This window comes from Kogia breviceps, chromosome 19, assembly GCF_026419965.1.
Source record: "Kogia breviceps isolate mKogBre1 chromosome 19, mKogBre1 haplotype 1, whole genome shotgun sequence".
Classification (NCBI taxonomy): Eukaryota; Metazoa; Chordata; class Mammalia; order Artiodactyla; family Physeteridae; genus Kogia; species Kogia breviceps.
Window position 1 is genome coordinate 48524480 of NC_081328.1, and position 18453 is coordinate 48542932.

The following is an 18453-nucleotide window of genomic DNA, read 5'->3' on the forward strand; positions in this document are numbered from 1 at the left end:
ATAACCACAAGAAACTAGTAATAGTGATCGCCTCTGGGCAGGGAATGCAGAACGGGACCGGGGGTTATTTTTCACTGTGCACCATTTATATAATTTGAATTTTTCCCTTGTGCATCTGTAAGTTCTCGGGAGACACGAGGTTGTTTGCAGGCACAGAAAGGCTGAATCAGGTGCAGACCTGCAGAGCACTGAGGCATCCTCCTAGCCAAGCTCTTGGGGGACGCGCCACTGCTACCAGGTTTTTTCAGGATTCCTGAAATAGGCACATTGCAGACTTGCGGGGTGAAGGGCCAGGATACCTTTTAACACTTCCATTAAAACAGTTCGGGGCTGGGGAGGAGACTGGCAAAACGAGATGAATCAGAGACCCTGATTTGGAAGAGGATTCGTTGATCGCCAACCAGTGGCAGCGAAACCTCCACCCCATCCCCAGGGCCCTCCACCTCCCAGGACAGTACAGCCTGTAGATCTGATCTTTGCTTTGGAAACGTATCAACATTCCGATGTGGCCGATTAGAAGAGCCAAGGAGAGGGGCTCTCTGAGAATGAGGGTGGCAGAAAGGGGCCCACGCTTCTCTGCCTCCAGGCGAGGGGTCCTGTAATCTCAGCTCGAGGAATGATAACCCCTTCCTCATAGCCTTCATCCCATCCCCTTCCCATTTTGCCTTGGCCAACGTTCCGGAATAACACGGCGGAGATGGCCTGCGGGTGGGCAGCGCAGACTCCAGCGCCCCTCCCTCCGGTCTATCCCCTGGCCGGCGGCTCCTCCTCTCGGACCCGCTCGCTGAGCAACGAAAACTACAACTCCCAGCAGAGTTGGCTCGGCGTCCGGCGCGCAGCCGCAGAGCAGAGGCTGCCGGGAGCGTGTTGCCCGGAGGCGGGGCGAGCACGCCGGGCGGAAGTCGGCCGCTCGCTAGGTCCCGGCACTGACGGCAGCGAGGCCCCGCCGCCCGCGGGCCCCGGAGCCAGCCCGCACCGGGTGAGTGACGGCCTCCCCGCGGCCGCCGCCTCCCGCCGCCGCCTCCGACCCCGCCGCGTTCCGACCCCGGCCCCGCAGGCTCCCTCCGCATCTGACTGAGCGGGGCCCCTGCCCCCTGACTCGCTGAGTGGGGTGGGACGCCTCCCTCTGACTCTGAGAGACTGTTCTCTTCTCCCGACTGGTGGCGGACACCTCCTCCCGCTGACTTGTAAGACTCTTACTTCCTCTGACTTGCGGGACACCTCCCCCCTCTGACTTAATGAGATACCTACCCCGTCTGGCGGCAGCACTCCAACCCCTTCTGACCTGGGGGACTCCTGCTCGCTCCCCTGTCCCCTCCTCCCAGCCTCCATCTGGCCTGGATGGGCACCATCCCTGAGACAGGCACCTCTTGCCCATCCTCGTCGCTTGGTGCCTTTCCCTTGCCCTCATGTCCCTAGGCTTGGCCGGCACCTACACCTGCACTCACCTTTCTGTCTGCCGGGCACGTCTTTTCCCAGGCACCTGAGTGGCCCCCAGAAGACCAGTGTCCCTTAGCATTCTTGCTCCATTTTGCCTGCTTGTCTCGGGGTATGTGCTTGACATCTTTTCCTACCACGTTCTCAACAGATTGTAGGTTTGGGGGCGCGCGTCTCCTGGTGTCGACTGAATCTTGCTGGCTCTTCAGTGTAAGGAGCAAAACTTGACAAAAGCGTGGGGTCACAGAGGGTCTGTGAAAAGGAAGCCAGTGCTGCAGTCCTTCAGGAGCTGGGGGGGCGGGGGGTAGGGGGGTGGGTCACTGCAGCCTCTCCCTCCTCTCCCTTTGAGGAGCTTGATTGAGAAAGATCTTCCTGGATTAGGCTGTGGGCGCTCCTCCAGCCCCACCCCACAGGCCTCTGAGTGGAACAGCCCAGCCTGAGCCTGTGGGCATGGTGGGGCACCTCCCAGAGCAACCAGCAGCCTCCCTGGAGGGCCCCTCCCTGCCGGCCTCAATGAGCCCTCTATTCGGCCTGAGAAGCACACTGACGGACCAGCTCCTCCCTCTGCACTTGGTAGGGGCTGCGTCCTGAGAGTGTCTGTGGGAGAGGACTCAGGGGAAGTGTAGATTTGTTCAGGAGCTGTCACGAGGCCACTGCAGTGGTCTGGGGACAGGATTCTCTGTCTTCTCACTCTTTCTCATCCAAATTTCTCACCTGCTCACAGAAGGCACTGTGACGTCACCGGGTGGTGGAGGAAATCCCGTGCATGCAAGTATACTTTGTGCCACCATGTGATCTGATCGTTTGAGACCTTCTGTTAGCTGAAGCCTCCTATCTTCCCCCTAAAGATGTTCACCAAATGTAGTTCACACCTCTTTTTCATAGCCCACAGCAGCATCATAGACTTTAAGCCGTTGGTACTTGAGGGATTTTTTACATGCCAGTCTGACGGCACCCTGTGCATGTGCCAGGCATTCCCGAGCCACAGAGGCAGGGAGGAGGGACCCAGGGTGCAGGAGGAGCGGCTGTGTCCACCCCACTCCCTGAATGTGGCCTTGGAGGTGAGCACTTGCAGGCTGCCGCAGACACAGCCCCTTTCATCCGAGTCTCGGGACTTCCCCGGCAGCAATGTGGACATCCTCACGGCAGCTGTTGGTGGGGGGGTGGGGGGGGTAGGTGGATAAATGCCCTAGTGTTTTCTCCGTCAAAAACAAGAGTATCTCAGCTCTGGGAATGTGGTCCAGAGTCCTGAAATGGCTCTGCACTATGATAAGGAAGTCATTTCTCTATTGTTCAGATGTTTGTGGAATGGTACCTAGGACACTGAAAAGAAAAAAAAAAAAAGACAGTGATTGTTCTTTTCCCTCCAGTAACACTCTGGACTGTGGAGATTCCTGGAAAGATCTTATTAAAGGCCAACATTCGGGGAATCTAAAACTTTCATATTGATCTTTAAGGCCTTTTATGTTGATTTCCCTTTTCATTAGACCAAGGTGATCAATTAGGAAAAAATAATCCTGATAATAGAGAAATCTGTTTGGGAAGATGTTCGGTCGGTTTTCTCTTTTTCTACACTTGTTTTTTTTTTGAACCCTACTTGTTTCTCTGTAGTAAGTCAAGTCATTAAGTGGGACTCACAGCTCCAGGTTCTGAAGCAGAGCCCTACTTCCATTCGTGCTCAGCCAGCAGAATGGGTCGTGGGGAATGAGGCCGGAGTAGGGCTCCAGACGGCAGTGTGCGGACGGTTACTGGCGGTGTGAGAGTGAGGGTGAGGTTGGAGCCCACCCAGAAGGGCTCCACGGGGTCGCAAGGGCTGAATGAGTCCCAGTGATGCTGGCCACTGAGAAAAGTGGGGGAGAAGATGGGTTCTTGCAAGTGCACCTCCACTGTGGGAGCAAGCCCTGATTCAGGTCGATCGTGGGGTGATTGTGTCCCCATATTTGTGGGCTCTCTGGGAAGCAACCCCAATGATGTGTGGTTTTGTTTGGGACCTCACTTCCAACTGGGAAGATAACTGTTTGCTAAAAATCCTCCAAGTATAACATTAATGACACAACTGAAGCTCATGCAGCCCTACTGTGATGGGATAACTGCAAACTGTGGAAGATCCTGACACTGTGCCGCCTGCCCCAGAGACAGAGCCGTGTGTGAATGGCCCTGCCCCTTGGGAAAAGCTGCAGGTTCTTTCCCTGTCTCCCTCCTTGTGGTTGGCAGAATAATGCCCCCCCAAGGTGTCCACATCCTGACCCCCCAGAATCTACAAATATATCACGTGATGAAGGGAGATTAAGGTAGCAGATAGAATTAAGCTGGTTAACGGGCAACATTTAAATAGGGAAATCATCCTGGATTATTCAGGTGGTCCCAGTGTAATCATAGGGTCTTTAAAAGTCGAAGAAGGAGACTGGAGAACTTCAGAGGGAAATGATGGCAGGAAGGCTAGAGAGATGCAATATTGCTGGCTTTGAAGGTAGAGGAGGGGGCTGTGAAATGTGGACGGCCATGAGAAGCTGGAAAAGGCCAGGAAGCAGATTCTCCACCAGCCCCTCAGGAGGGGACACAGCCCTTGATTTTAGTGAGACCCACGTCAGACTTCTGTCCCGCAAGACTGTAAATGTGGTGTCTAAGCTGCCGAGTCTGCGGTGATTTGTTACAGCAGCAACAGAAAACAAATTCACTCCTCTTGGCTAGTGACTTGAAAACAAGACAGAGGGCTGAAAACTAAGTGTATTTAAATGGATTCAGTAAGCGGTTGTGAATGCCTCTTTGCAGAGAAAGAGGAGTCAGGGGAGATGCAGAGTTAGGTAGCACCCAGAGTCAGCCCTGACCTCAGGAGTCCCTAAAGGACATACTGGACCACTGGGACCTTTTCCTTCCTCCCTGGTTCCCTTCTGCTGCCCACCCTGTCCAAATTTGAAATGGACTTTTCAAGTACAAAATAGTAAGCCTTGGCGAGTCCAAAACAGAAGAATGCCATGAATCAGGTCACGTTCTCAAGGAGCTGAGACACATCATCCACATCCTTTGAGATGCTGTCTCTCTGCGGCTTTGAAGCCCTTGGCCTCTGTCTTTGCAGCCCTGAAGAGTCAGTGATGTGGACAGGATTAGCTCTTGACTTTCTAACCAGGAAGTGCCCTTGGGCAGTGAGGCCCGTCTGCTGTCTGGATGCCGCTGCGCTCTCCGGGACCGTTCAGATCAGAGACCGAGGCAGGGAAGGGAAGGCAGCTGCTCTGCAAGAGTGAGAGGCTGGGAGGAGAGTGGCCGCCACTTTGGGCGACAGGGAGCTGGGAGGGGCCTCCTGTCTCTTCCTGCCTCCCTAGATCCTGAAGGGGAGGAGTTTTGCCCTGGCAGCTGTCGTTAACCTGTTTGCCCTGCCACCTGTCACACCCCAGTTCCTAAAGGAAGCTACAGAAAGAGGCCCTCAGCTGTGTCCAGAGTTGCCACCCGCTTTTGTCTAAGCCCTGCTAAGTCCAGTGGCGAGAGGCCCCAGGATGGCCCGTGGAGGTAGGGGTGTCGGAATCCATCCTCGTTCTTAACTGTAACCAGACCTCAGAGGGGCTCCTGCTTCTGGGGTGGGGAGGTGGCGTCACCCTGGACAGACATGCAGGAAGAGGTCGTACCGCCTTCCTTGGGCCTGGGAACCCACTGGCAAGTGGACAGACCCCAATGCCACACCTAGCTGTTTCAGGTCTGTTTTCTAAGGAAGTTTAGGTTCGACAGAAACCGGAAAAGCATGAGTGTCAGTGAGCTGTTCTTGATACCCACCCTAAAGAGAGGGGACCGGGACGGAAATTAGGACTCGAGCCTCCTGGATGGTTGTTGCCCCTTGGCAACCAGCGACTTCTCTCTGTGGGTGTTGCAGTGGGGCTGGCGAGGGAGAAGGAAGCCAGCAGGGGCGCAGTCCCCTGGGGTTTCTGAGCAGGAGAGGACTTGGCTGCAGGCCCCCTGAACAGGCGAGCCTGGCTTCTCAAAGAGCCTGTGACTTTTTACCGCAGCAACTTGGCTCCAGTTTCCCGGGTTATACAAAATCAGCCCACTCTGCTGCACGTGGTGGGACTGACAAACCCCTTGTTACACTAAAGCAGACGCTTAAACGGCTTAGTGTTTGGAGGCGCGTGGGCAGGGGGAGAAGCGTCATCCGGGCCCTACTGGGAACGGCTTTGTCCATTTCACCTCTCACCTGCGCTGGCTCGTTTCTCTTGGTTCTCGTGGTTTGGTTTGGTTTGGTTTGGTTTGGTTTGGATTGGTTTTTTAATGAAAATGCAAGGTCTCGCTTGGCACCAGACCTCCAGCAACAAGACACTACAGGCAGCTCACCATCAGTTTTAGGTGATAAACCGGCAGACCGTGGCATGGCGTGAAAACGCATGTGACTGTAAACTTTCTTTTCTACAAAATAAAAGTAATTCCTTGGGATCCTAAAGGAGAGATGGAGACCAAGGTTGGGCTTTGATCCAGTGGTGAAGCTAAAGGGATTTTCTGGAAGGCAGCCTGAGTTCTCCTGTCACTGAGAGCAGTTGACTGATTGTTTATTTAACAAAAGGTGATCGAACCCCAGGTGTCCTTAGGTCTTGGGAGCCAACCTGACTGAGCAGAGCCCCTTCGCTCCTGGGCTCAGAGCCAAGCGGGGAGGCTGTGGACCCGGATCGCAGCCAGGCAGATGGCAGAGCCCCCGCCCAGAGAGAGGCCTCACGCAGAGGCGCGGTAGGCAGTTTCTAGCGCTGCCCTGACAGATCACCACAAACTTGTTGGCTGAAAAGAACACGTGCCCTCGCACTTCTGGAGGCCAGAGGTCCGTTTGAATGTCATTTCACTGGGCTGAAATCATGGTGTGGGCAAGGCCACGCTCCCACTGAAGGCGCCAGGGGGCAGTCCGTCCTCTCCTCTTTCCAGCTTCTGGGGGTCCCCCGCATTTCTTGGCTGTGGTCCTCTTCTTAGCCATCGAATCTCCCTCTGTCTCCCTTCTGTGAGGACACATCGCATTTGTGGCCCACCTGGATAATCTCCCCATCGCAAGGTCCTTGACTTGCTGTCATCTACAGAGTCTCTGTTGCCGTAGAAGGGGACAGTCACAGGTTCTGGGATTCAACCTGGGTGCCTCTGGGACCAGTATCAGCCCCCCCGCAGGAGGGACGCTTACTGGTGGGGGAAGGGCACTTCACCATGGATGCAGGGCAGGAGGGGGAAGGGACAGCGGAGGCATGACTCTCATGGGACAGCCAGGGACTTCTAGGTGGTTCCGTGTGGCCGGGTGGGGAAGGCACCCCATGCAGGGGTTCAGCACATGGATCGTGGGATTGCAGACAACATGCTGTGCGTGGGGAATGCACACGAGGCGATGAGGCTTTCCCTGCAGGCTGAGGAGTTTGTCCTTTAGCAGGAAGGCGTTGGGGGCTAGTAAAGGTTCACTTTTTAGGAAAATCTTTCTGTCAGTTGTGTGGAGGATGGATTGGGGAGGGTCTGGCCTGGGGATCTGTTCCTGGGGGGCGGGGGGGGCGTGGATATTCGCAGCTTTGCAGGCTGTCCAGGTCACTGACTCTGCAGCCGTGCCTGGTGCTTACAGGGATGGGCCGGCACCTAGCCAGCTTTGCCTGCAAAGCCGCACCCCCCCAGCAGGTGGGCGAAGGTGCTAGTAAAGTGAGGAACAAAGCAGCCAGCCAGCGGCATGCAGTCAGCGCCAAGGCCTACAGCATCTGAGCCAGCGGCCGTGGCGCTGGGAAACCAGCACGTCACATACACAGTCCACACGTGGAGAGACGGAGGCCCAGAGAAGCCAGGGCACTGGTCTGAGATCATGCGGCCGGTTAAGTGGCAGAACTCAGGTTGGACCCGGACGGTCTGGGTCATCAGGAGGCCAAGGTGAGACAGGACCAGGGCAGAGGCTGTGGGGGTGGGAATCCAGAGCTGGGGTACAGACCGGTGAGGGGACCTGGCACCTGCCTGGATGTGAGGAAGCGAGTGATTTTGACTGAGGATGGCCCCTGAGGGCTGGGAGTGCCCTCAGCCAGCAGTACATTCCTGAGGGGAACCTGCTCTGGGCACAGGAAGCTCGGCAGCTGGGCTCCTAGCCTGGATTCCGGGGGAAGATTCAGGTGGATTCAGGAGAAGAGGTGGGTGGCAGGGAAGGAGCCAGCCTTGGGGGCTGAGAAGAGACAGGCAGGAGGAGGACCACAGACAGGTCACAACTCACATCCCCGTGCCTGCCGGCAGGAGGTGCAACAAAACACCCAATGGGCTGGGATCTCGGGGCAGGGCCCCAGGAGCAGGCCTGTCTGTGGGCCATCTCCGGGGGCAGGGGGCAGGGGGCAGACCCCGGCATGGACGGGAGGGTGAATGCTGTTCCAGTATGGTGAGGTGGGGAGGAACAGAGGTGTCACAGGGTGGGGGCGGGCTCTCCATTCATTCATAGATTTGTGGATTCACCGTTCATCCGCTAGCATACTGGGCGCTTTCAGTATACCTGAGAGTGTAATCTGGAGATGGCACGGTGACTCGGATAGGAGATTTGGGCAAGGGCAGGTGGTGAGAAGGGACCAGAAGGGCAGGCGTGGCTGAACCGAGCCTGAGCAGGAGGAGGAGGCGCTCCGCCTGGACCAGGGCTGGGTGGCCGGCGGGTTCCACTGGCCCCTGGCTGCTGATGGTGGCCCCAGATTCTCTGCTGGGAGCGAGTGGGCAGGAGAGGGGACAAGGTCACTGGTGACAGTGAGGATAGTGACTCAGGAATGGTGAGCGAGTTGACCTGGGGCAGTGAGGACGCCACGTCACAACGGTGACACATCTTCACTGGCAGACGCTGTGTCCACTGCACCTGCAGCTCTGTGACCAGGGGGCAGCTCGACCATCAGGGACTGATCCAGGGCCATGGGCTTGCGTGTAACTCAGGTGGGGCTCAGGGGCAAGAGGCTGAGGGGCTGCTCAGGAAGTGGGTGTATTTTTCACTCCTTTAGCACTGGATGCTGTGGGGTGGAGGATGGGCGGGCACAGGGTGGGCAGGGGAGTCCTTCTGAGGAGGTGAAAGCGAGACAGCCAAGAGCCAGGAGCCAGGGCGGGAGGACGGCAAGCCCTGTCTGGGGGACGAGGGCTGGGGCGTCGGGACGGAAGGGAGGCTGGCGTGGCCAGTCGCTGGGGAGTGTTGAGGGCTGGCAGGGGTCGTGTAAGTAGCGAGGGTTTGCTCACGAAGCAGGGAATGATGTGGCCAGAGGGACCGGCTAGAATAGCAGGTGTCGCTGGCTGCGGGGCACCAGTGGCTGTCAGGGAGGGGAGGGGCAGCAGGGACTGGAGGGCGGCCTGTGTGGTTGCGGTGAGGAGGGCCGTGAGAGCAGATGGGAGCCGATGGGGAGGAGACGGGTGGCCGGGTCGCTAGGGCCTGCTGGCGGAGCAGGTGCTGCGGAGGAGGGGAGCCCGGGCTGTGCCTAGGCTTTTCGAGGTGGTGGTGGTTCATAACTTACTGTCAAAGTATGTTCAGGTGGAAAGTTCCACATCCCAAGGTTTCGATGAAAGTTTTGACCAGGGCAACTGCAATTATGGCCATCCTCCATCACCACCTCTCTTCCTGGCGGGGGAGGATTTGTGAGCGAATGCATGTTAGAAATCCGGGCAGAATTCCCGACTAGGAGGTGAGATGCAGGAATTGAGAGCTCAGTGGTGACGCTGGGCTGGACGTGGACACAGGGCAGCTTTGACCTGGCTGTGCTTTTGAAGCCTCAGTTTGGCGAGACCAGAGGAGGGGCTGGGACTCCTGTTTCTCCCGCGGAGTCCTCAGTGACCAGCTTGCGGCTCCATGGCAACTTTGGGGGCTGCTTCCTGGGGGAGGAGGGAGCCCTCTCCCAGGAGGGGAGCTGGGGGGCCAGTGCCCAGGGAAGGAGAGGAAGGCTCCGAGGCCATTCTGCAGGGCCCCACGCGTCTTGCTTCCTCCTTAGAAGTCACTTTTCTGCACTTGACCTTGTGGCCAAAACCTAAGAATGTCCAAAAAGCAAGGGAAGGGGGAAGGCCTGGCTTCCATTTGGACCTGTTGCCGTGATTTGCCATCCTAGGAGCGGGGCCGCATGCTCTGCATTTGGGGGGCAAAGGGTGGGGGTGGCACAGAGCCGCCAGATCCCCGTGGGTCCCCACACCCTTCCCAGCTGCTGCCTGGTGGAGGGAGGAGCTTCTGCACGGAAAGTCACACCGTTGGTGGTTTTGGGGGCCAAGGCAAAAATGCTCCATGGCCCGAGGGAAGTTTCTCAGGCTGAGACCTACTGAGTTACAGCTGAAGGCCGAGACTGAGAGCGGCCGAGGGCTGGCGTTCTGCTGATTCTGCCCCGGAGACGGCCCCGGCCTGGTGCCGCTGTGGCCTCGCTGAGCTGCGTGGTCTGTGCTGGGGACAAGAGCTGCTGTTCCTGGCCGCTACAACCAGCTCTGGAGCTGTGCCTCGAGCTGCGCCCAGGAAGTGGGCCGTGGCGAGCCACGCTGTCCTTGGAGCTGACTCGCTGACATGCTGGGCTCCAGGCTGCGAGTGTCCATCAGACTCTGGTCCCTCAGCCATTTGCATTACAGAAAGACTCCAGGGGATGGAGGTTGCCCAAACCACAACTATTTTTGTTTGGATTGAATGTGTTTTATACTTCTATTTGAATATTACAGAAACCTAACCCAGGAGGAAGTAAAAGCTCACTCAGTGAGCACGCATCTGCACTGTACACTGTTTTGGGAGTTGGGGACACAGGTGAACAAACTGATAACTATAACATGATGTCAGGTGGTGACAGATGCCAAGGAAGGGGATGTAGGGTGCCGTTGGGAGCAGAGCCATCAGGGAGGGCTTCTTGGCTGAGGTGACCTTGGATTAAAATACAGACCTGTACTCTCTCTGTTACCCTGTCCTGCCCGACCCCTACCCCACCCCCCAGCACGTGCTGCCCCTCCCACAAAATGGCAAAGCACGGAACCTTCTCTCACGGAGCTTTCTGTCTTGCTAGCTGGGATAGAGGAGATGGAATAACATTGCTTTGGAAAGACTTTTCTTCTTGCTGAATAAGAATAAACACAGATACTGCTAAGAGTCGGGGTTTACTTAAGCCAAGGAAGTAGTAACGGCACAGAGTCACAGCAATGCTGTTTACCCTGGTTGAGGCGGCCTCAGACCGTGTGCCCTCGCGTAAGTGGGAAGCGCTGGGCCTGGCAGGTCGCTGACCTCTCCTTTTCCCCTGGGTTGCAGGTCCCGCCTGCCCTTCAGTCTGATGCCTGTCCAGCCCTCCGATCCCCTGGAATGGAATGAGTCTATGCACTCCCTCCGGATCAGCGTGGGGGGCCTTCCCGTGCTGGCGTCCATGACCAAGGCCGCAGACCCCCGCTTCCGCCCCCGCTGGAAGGTGATCCTGCCGTCCTTCGTGGGTGCCGCTGTCCTCTGGCTGCTCTACGCCCACCGCCCTCCTCCTGGCCGGCCCCCTGTGCCCAATGCCCACAACTGGAGGCTCGGCCAGCCGCCTGCTGACCGGTACAATGACACCTATCCCCTATCAGCCCCCCAGAGGACACCTGGTGGGACTCGGTACAGAATCGCTGTCATTGCCGACCTGGACACGGAGTCAAGGGCCCAAGAGGAAAACACCTGGGTCAGTTACCTGAAGAAGGGCTATCTGACCCTGTCAGACAGTGGGGACAGGGTGGCCGTGGAGTGGGACCAAAGCCATGAGGTCCTGGAGTCCCACCTGGCAGAAAAGGGGCGGGGCATGGAGCTGTCGGATCTGATTGTCTTCAATGGGAAGCTCTACTCCGTGGATGACCGGACAGGCGTTGTCTACCAGATCGAAGGCTCCAAGGCCGTGCCCTGGGTGATCCTGTCCGACGGCGACGGAACCGTGGGGAAAGGTCAGTCAGGCCATCTGTCCCCTGGGCTCATTGCGGTGCTAGAGGACAGGTCCTGGGTCACCCTCAGCTGGCTTGGTTTGCACATGTTTGCAGTGAAGCAGTCATGGGTCCAGAGGGGGGACGTCAGGGAGATCTAGTCTCCTCCCTGCCTCTGACCTGTGGCCCCCAGAGCCTGAGCAGAAGCCTCCGAGACCTCAGATGGAAGCTGTGTCCAGGAGTGCCAGCTTCCGCTGGGGGCCTGCGGGGGAGGTGGGGCCTCTCCAGGAGGAGGGCTGGGCTCGCCGCTGCTGCTCTCACTGCCCCCAGGAACCAGCCCCTTTCTGCATCCCAAACGGCATCTTGAGAGCACGCTGGGACTGCACCCTCCACGTGCCTCACCTTTAAAGCCGGGGCATCAGATTTTCTCATTTTGAACCAAGACTTTATTAAAAAGCGGACGTCTCCTTTCTGAAAACCCAGCAGAAGGAAGGTCTGTGTGAGCAGCAGTGACCGCCCCCCACCCCTTGAGTGGAGTCTGACCTCTGGCATCGGCTGTGCCCCACTGCTCTGCTGTTCGCCAGCAGGTGGACAGGAGAGCTGCGAGAGGGAGCCCGTGTGGCCAGAGCCTTCGGACAGGGTGGCTGGAGAGTTGACACCAACTTCTGCGCGTACCTGTGCCCTCGGGTGGGTCCGCACCTTCTAGAAAGCCAAACTCCATGGCAGGCGCCTGAGGCAAAGGAGGAATCGCGTTAACTCACTGGGCCCGCTGCCAGGCCCTCCCCCCCCCCCCTCCCCCGCCTTCCTCCCCCTCTCCTGGTGATAAACATCTCTCCCAAGTTTGCCCAAGGCTGGGCAGGTTGGCAGGGACTATCTCAGCCGCCGTTTTATTGAAAGCATTGGTTGTGCGCTTCCTGCCTCAGGCTGTCAGGGCATGTAGGGCACCATTCAGTCGTTCTGTTTGCCCTTTGGATCGGGAGGAAAACAGGATAAAGGGAGCTCAGGGTTGCCCTGTGGTCAGTCATCCAGAGCCACCTGCAGAGAAGCACCTTGCAGGGAGGGTTGCAGCCCCAGCTCCTCGGGCTGGCAGGAAATTTGCAGAACACTTGGGAAGCAAGCACAATTTAGAACACGGTTTAGGAACAGGAGAGAATATGCTAGGAGAACAAAGCACCCACAGAGCCTTCAAAACTAAGCTCATAGTAAGTAAATCCGTCTAAAAAAAAACAAACACTGTGCGGCGTGGCTACCGTGAGCCCCCATGCCAAGCCCCACTTAGCTCTGGCCGCTGGCACATAGTTGACTCAGGGATGTGTCAGGTGCGGCCTCGAGGACCGCCGGCGCGTTCTGTGTGACTGACACTTCCTTACACTTTCCTAGGATTGGGCGTAGTCTGAGTCGGGGCTGACAGCTCGAGAAACAGGGAGCTTGGGGTCCGCGGAGGTTTGTGAGTGGAGGGTGGGCCTTTCTGGCTGTGCAGGGCGCAGGAGGGTTCACGTGGGTTGTGAGGCGGGTGGTCCCAGCAGGGTTTCTGGGGTGAGTTTGGGAGGAAGATGCGGGGGCTCTGGAGAGCCGGGAGAGAGAAGGGGGAGGCAGCAGGCAGGGGTGGCGCCCGTCTGCGCCCCGTGAACGCCGTGGGGTCAGCGCTAAGGAGAGGATCCCAACCGCCTCCTCTCTGGGGTGGAGCTCCCAGCAGGCTGGCCTGGCCTCTGCTCTCTTGTCGCCGCCCCGAGTGACCTCTGACACCCAAGGCTGCGGACCCAGAGGGCTCTCTGCTCTTGCCTGACCAGACGCACGGGCCAGGTCAGCAGAGGGCCGGCCGTCGCCTCAGGCCCGCCCCTGTCTCCCTGTCCCCAGGCTTCAAAGCCGAGTGGCTGGCTGTCAAGGACGAGCACCTGTATGTAGGCGGCCTGGGCAAGGAGTGGACCACCGCCGCGGGGGAGGTGCTGAACGAGAACCCGGAGTGGGTGAAGGTGGTGGGCTGCAGGGGCAGCGTGGACCACGAGAGCTGGGTGTCCAGCTACGACGCCCTGCGGGCCGCTGCCGGCATCCGGCCGCCAGGTGAGAGCCAGGCCCGCGAGCGGGTGCTGCGCAGATGGGTGGCTGCGAGCGTGCGGGCTCCACGTGGTGCTTGCCGAGCATGGCTTCGCTTCTTGCTTGTCTGACGATTCGGCTGTCTCTGACGGTTGCTCCCACCCGGCCACTGGCTTCAGGGGCCGATGAGACATTTTTTCTCTCACCCCGACTCACCCAGACAGACGGCGCGGCAGGCTCAGACAGCAGCCCCGTCTACAGCGTCCTCCCGGCCGCCACCCTGGGGTCAGGCCTTGCATCTGACGTGGTGGGAGCAGGTGCACAGAGCTTTGCTTCTTTGCCCTCGTTTCCAAGAGTTATGGTTTGTAGCGGGGAGTGGTGGTGCTTAGAGCGGCCTGGTCACCTCTAGGCCTGGGGCACGTGACTGAGGACATGGCTTCACGCCCAGATAGGCTGGCTCACTTCCCATACTTTTCTGCTTCGAGGCAGCCTCTCCCCACCCGCCCTGATCCATCTTCACAGATGGGACCTGCGTGTTCCCCGTGCCTCTCCCCCTGGCGCTCTCCTTTGCACCACTTGAGTAGCACCAAGGAGGCGAAATACAGACAGACCTCGCAGCCACGGCTACTCGGCAGTGCTGGGGAAGCCGGCGAGGAAGGGTGGCCAGAGAGTGGCGCGGTGGAGACTCAGCGCGGCCCCGCGGGCTCTGTGCTGCTGTCCTGGGCTCAGTCACTGTGGACAGGTGGGGACAAAAGCACATGGAAACCTAAAGAAAAGATGACGGTGATGCTGCTCCGGCGCCGGGCCGCTCGCGGGTCTGCGTGCGGGGGCGAGGCCGCCCTGGCTCAGGGGAGGGCGGGCGGTGACCGGTCTGTGTGTCCCCAGGCTACCTCATCCATGAGTCTGCCTGCTGGAGCGACACACTGCAGCGCTGGTTCTTCCTGCCGCGCCGCGCCAGCCACGAGCGCTACAGCGAGAAAGATGACGAGCGCAGGGGCACCAACCTGCTGCTGAGTGCCGCCCAGGACTTCGGCGACATCTCCGTCCGGCACGTGGGGGAGGTGGTCCCCACGCACGGCTTCTCCTCCTTCAAGTTCATCCCCAACACCGACGACCAGATCATCGTGGCCCTCAAGTCCGAGGAGGACAGTGGCCAGATCGCCACCTACATCATGGCCTTCACGCTCGACGGACGCTTCCTCCTGCCCGAGACCAAGATCGGGAGTGTGAAGTATGAGGGCATAGAGTTCATTTAAACTGGGAAAAATCAAGACGATGAGCAAGGCTAGCGGGTGGACGGTTTTAAGCTACGTCAGGACTCAAATTTTATAAAAACCCGAGGACTGGACTTTTATGTGATGTTTAGTTTTGCTTTTTTTTTTTTCCCCTCGGAACTCTGAGGTGTATGCCTGGTTTAGAGATTTCCAGAATTGGGAGCTCAGTCCCAGCCTGAGATGTGGCTTCTCAGAGGGGAAGCGGCAGGGGTCCTGGGACTGCAGGCCGGACATTTCCCCGCACTGCCATCTGGTGCTATAAGCTAGTCATTGCGGGCATCTTAATTTGGGGCCCATCCTCTGATTCAGCCGTTTCTTCCATCTGACCTACCTTTCTTTTCTTTCCATTTCTTCTTTTGTTCAATAAATATTTCTTGAGCTCCTACTGTGTGTCAAGCACTGTGTCCCCTCCGGGAGCACAGCAGTGAGGCTGAAGCAGGCCTGCCAGCTAGGTGCTCCTGGGCCGCCCCCTTCTCTTCCTTCCTAGTGAGCCTCGGGCCTTAAACCCACCCCTCCAGACCCCTGGAAAAGAACCTGTTTATGCTACAGGACATCACGGGGCTGCGAGAGCGAGGGCAGGGCAGGCGGCCGGGGGCGCTGCAGGTGCCCAGAGTGCTGCAAGAGGGGGCGCAGGCCCACCATCTGCACCCCCATCGAACTTCTCCATTCAAGTGACCGAGCCCGTTTTCTGCCTTCAGGAAAATTCTGCGGCTGTGTAGCACTTTGAAGTTTGCATTATTAACTTATATTAATTAAAGTAATTTCCTTTCTTATAAAATGGAATTGGCAAATCTTATCAGAACAAAGTCTTGTAGTTAATAAATTCATTCCCAGCAGTGAAGGAAATGGTAATTATGCAGTTACGGTTGGTCAGGCAAGTTTTCAAGCTTTTGCAAGTCCTTGGTCAAAGGATACAAAGATAAGGATACATTGCTGTTTTCTAGCAATTATCAGAAATTGCCACTCCTTTAAAGACTTCCATGAATGACTTGAATTTGTATTTCCTGAGTCAAGTGGGGCCCTGGGTTCTGGCGAGCCTACACCCTGCCCCAGGCACTGGGGCTCCCTTACCCTGGAGGCTGTGGGCGAGGCCTGTCTGGCCCTGTGGTTTCTGTCCTAGCCTTTTATTTCTCCTCAGCCTCTTCTTCCTGGAAGCTCTTCACAGAAACCTTGGTGTGTCTCAGTACCTGTGGCCTCTTCTCCACGCTCCAGGGTAAAGGTGGAGGGTTTGGGACAGAGGTCAGCCAGAACCAGAGCCTAGAAGGGCCGTTGCCATCAGCCCACGGCACCCCTCGCCCAGAAGCTACCTCACCCTTCAGGAGAATGTAGGGTTCGTGATGGCCGGGAAGGGCCGTGTTTTAGGCTCTGGCTGTTACTGTGTGGACCCCCTGTCTCACAGACTTTTCCCGCTTTGAAACTTTAATACAGATGCTTGGAGGGAACCCAGGAAGGATCCCTCATTCTTGTGCTGGTTGTCTGTTTCTTCCACTGTAAAACAAATAGCAAAAGAACAGAAAACAAACCTTTGAACGTGACATGTTTCTCTAGAACTCGGCTCCCACTGGACATGGTCTGAAGGTCCAAGTCTTTTCTGACTTTGCCCAGCTGGGCTCCCTGACACACCTCCTTGATAAACATCCATGAATGACATCAGGGCTGTGTGATATTAAAAAGACAAAGATGGAATTAGGAAGATCGGAGGACTGGGGACAGTCACTGAGTTGAAATCCAAGACTCAGGTGCCCAGAAGCACCATTTTCACACAGTGATTTTCAAATATTTTAAAGCTAGCCTTTCCCCTCTGTATTCGCTGCTGCTGTAAGAGTAATGATTGTGTTCCTTCCTACTGGAGCCATTGTTTTGGAAACAATAAAGTGTATTCTCTTTGTCTCCTGGTCTGTGTTGGCTTTTGGCGCTGCCCCAGGGGATATGAGAGCTGATTCACACAGGGGCTCAGTGAAGGGTGTGCTACCTGTGGGGGTGAAGAGGGGGTCCTGGCAAGGAACAAGCCAGAAGCCTTCTTGACCCAGGACGGCTGATGTGCTATGGCAGTTCACAGGATAGGGACCCATGGACCTTTGCAGACAAGGAGACTTTTTGGAAACTGAATCATCCAGTCCAACTTTTCCCCAAGTCTGAAGATGCTCTTTTGGTCAGAGTGGTTAAGAGTATAGGCTCTGGGGCTTCCCTGGTGGCGCAGTGGTTGAGAATCCGCCTGCCGATGCAGGGGACACGGGTTCGTGCCCTGGTCCGGGAAGATCCCACATGCTGCGGAGCAACTAAGCCCGTGAGCCATGGCTGCTAGGCCTGCGCGTCCGGAGCCTGTGCTCCGCAACGGGAGAGGCCACAACAGTGAGAGGCCCGCATACCGGAAAAAAAAAAAAAAAAAGAGTATAGGCTCTGGGACTTCCCTGGTGGTCCAGTGCTTAAGACTTTACGCTCCCAATGCAGGGGGCCCAGGTTCGTTCCCTGGTCAGGGAACTAGATCCCACATAACGCAACCAAGATCCTGCAACGCAGCAACAAAGATGCCGCGTGCCGCAACTAAAACCCAGCACAGCCAAAGAAATGAATAAATAAATACTAAAAAAAAAAAAAAAAAAAAAAAAAATATAGGCTCTGAGCCTACTCTTGCCTTCTGAAATGGCCCACACTCTGTCTGTGGAATGTGTTTCTCTCTGAATAAATCCACTTCTTACCTAAAGAAACAATATATAGGCTCTGAGTTACTCCCGGGTTCCAGTCCTGGCTCTTTGACACTTCCCAGCGGTATGACCGTGGGTAGATCATCTAACCTCTCTGTCCTTCGACTTCCTCAACTGTGAAAGGACGATGATAATGGAGCTACTTCACAGAGCTGTCGTGAATAGTAAGTGAATCCATTCACAGAGGGGAGTAGAAAATTACCTGACTCTTCCTTAGCACCTGCTCACGCATTTTGTTGGAGGTGCTGGAAGACTGGTAGTGAGGTGGGCCCCAGTGAGAGGTCTAGACTGGTCCAGGTGTCATTAGGGAGTCTGATGAGTCTGCAGGAAAGACTGAGATCGTTCTGCAGGACACGGGGGCCCTAAGAAGTCGTAAGAAGAAGTCTCAGGCGCACGGAAGGAAGGGACTGGTGAGGACACCAGGGGAGCACGGGGTCAAGTGGCAGTGTGCCCATCCTCCTTCGTCCCTTCTGTCAGACTCTGCGGGAGGTCAAGTAAGAAGGTTGAGCGTGTCCACGGGCCGAGCAACAAGGAAGACATGGTGTTCTTGGCGATCCTTGTGAGACCAGTTCCGGGGCGGTCGGGGGGGAGCCAGAGTGCATGGGGCTGAGGCGGGAACAGGATGAGGAGCTGCACACAGAGGAGGAAGGCATGGAAAATCGGCTCTTGACTGTGTCTTTAAGTAACCGCTGTACACTGGGCTCGCAGTGACTCGTGCCTGCCTGCCACTCACACCTGAGATGCACTAGCAAAAAGAAATTTCCCAAAGTCATCTCAGAACTGGGTGAAAGAAAATGAGATTAGTTTCTTTACAAATGTTAATCCTGTCTTCTTGTGCGCTTTAAATTGGTAAATTTCAAGGTAAATTATACCTTAATAATATTGTTAAAAGATTTGGGTACAGTGGAAATAAAATACCTTCACACAAAGAAAATTCCAAGGGCAACTGGCTTTACTGGTAAATTGCACCAACCATTTAAGGAAGAAATCATAACGAGCCAACACAAAATCTTCCATGATTTGGGGAATTGGGAACACTTCCCAACTCATTCTGTGAGGGCACCATTACCCTGATACCAAAACCAGACAAATATGAGAAAAGAAAAATATAGACCAGTGTCGCTCATGAACATAGAGCCAAAAATCCTGGGCAAAAATTTAGCCAGTTGAAGAAAATA

At 56.5% G+C, this 18453-nt stretch overlaps 1 protein-coding gene across 3 annotated transcripts in view; it reads left to right on the top strand.

The window, feature by feature from the left end:
- The first annotated feature begins 843 nt into the window (after positions 1 to 843).
- LOC131746800 (soluble calcium-activated nucleotidase 1) overlaps positions 844 to 18453 on the top strand; it is a 33819-nt gene continuing 16209 nt past the window's right edge. The window contains exons 1-4 of one of the 3 annotated variants that reach the window (XM_059048498.2): positions 844 to 979; positions 10634 to 11286; positions 13120 to 13323; positions 14182 to 16458. In XM_059048498.2, the coding sequence (XP_058904481.1) occupies positions 10656 to 11286; positions 13120 to 13323; positions 14182 to 14552 (1206 nt within the window). In that variant the 5' untranslated portion in view covers positions 844 to 979; positions 10634 to 10655 and the 3' untranslated portion in view covers positions 14553 to 16458. Of the gene's footprint in view, positions 1188 to 10633; positions 11287 to 11330; positions 11336 to 13119; positions 13324 to 14181; positions 16459 to 18453 lie in introns of those variants that run through there. The other 2 variants (XM_067021608.1, XM_067021609.1) reach the window with 2 other exon arrangements.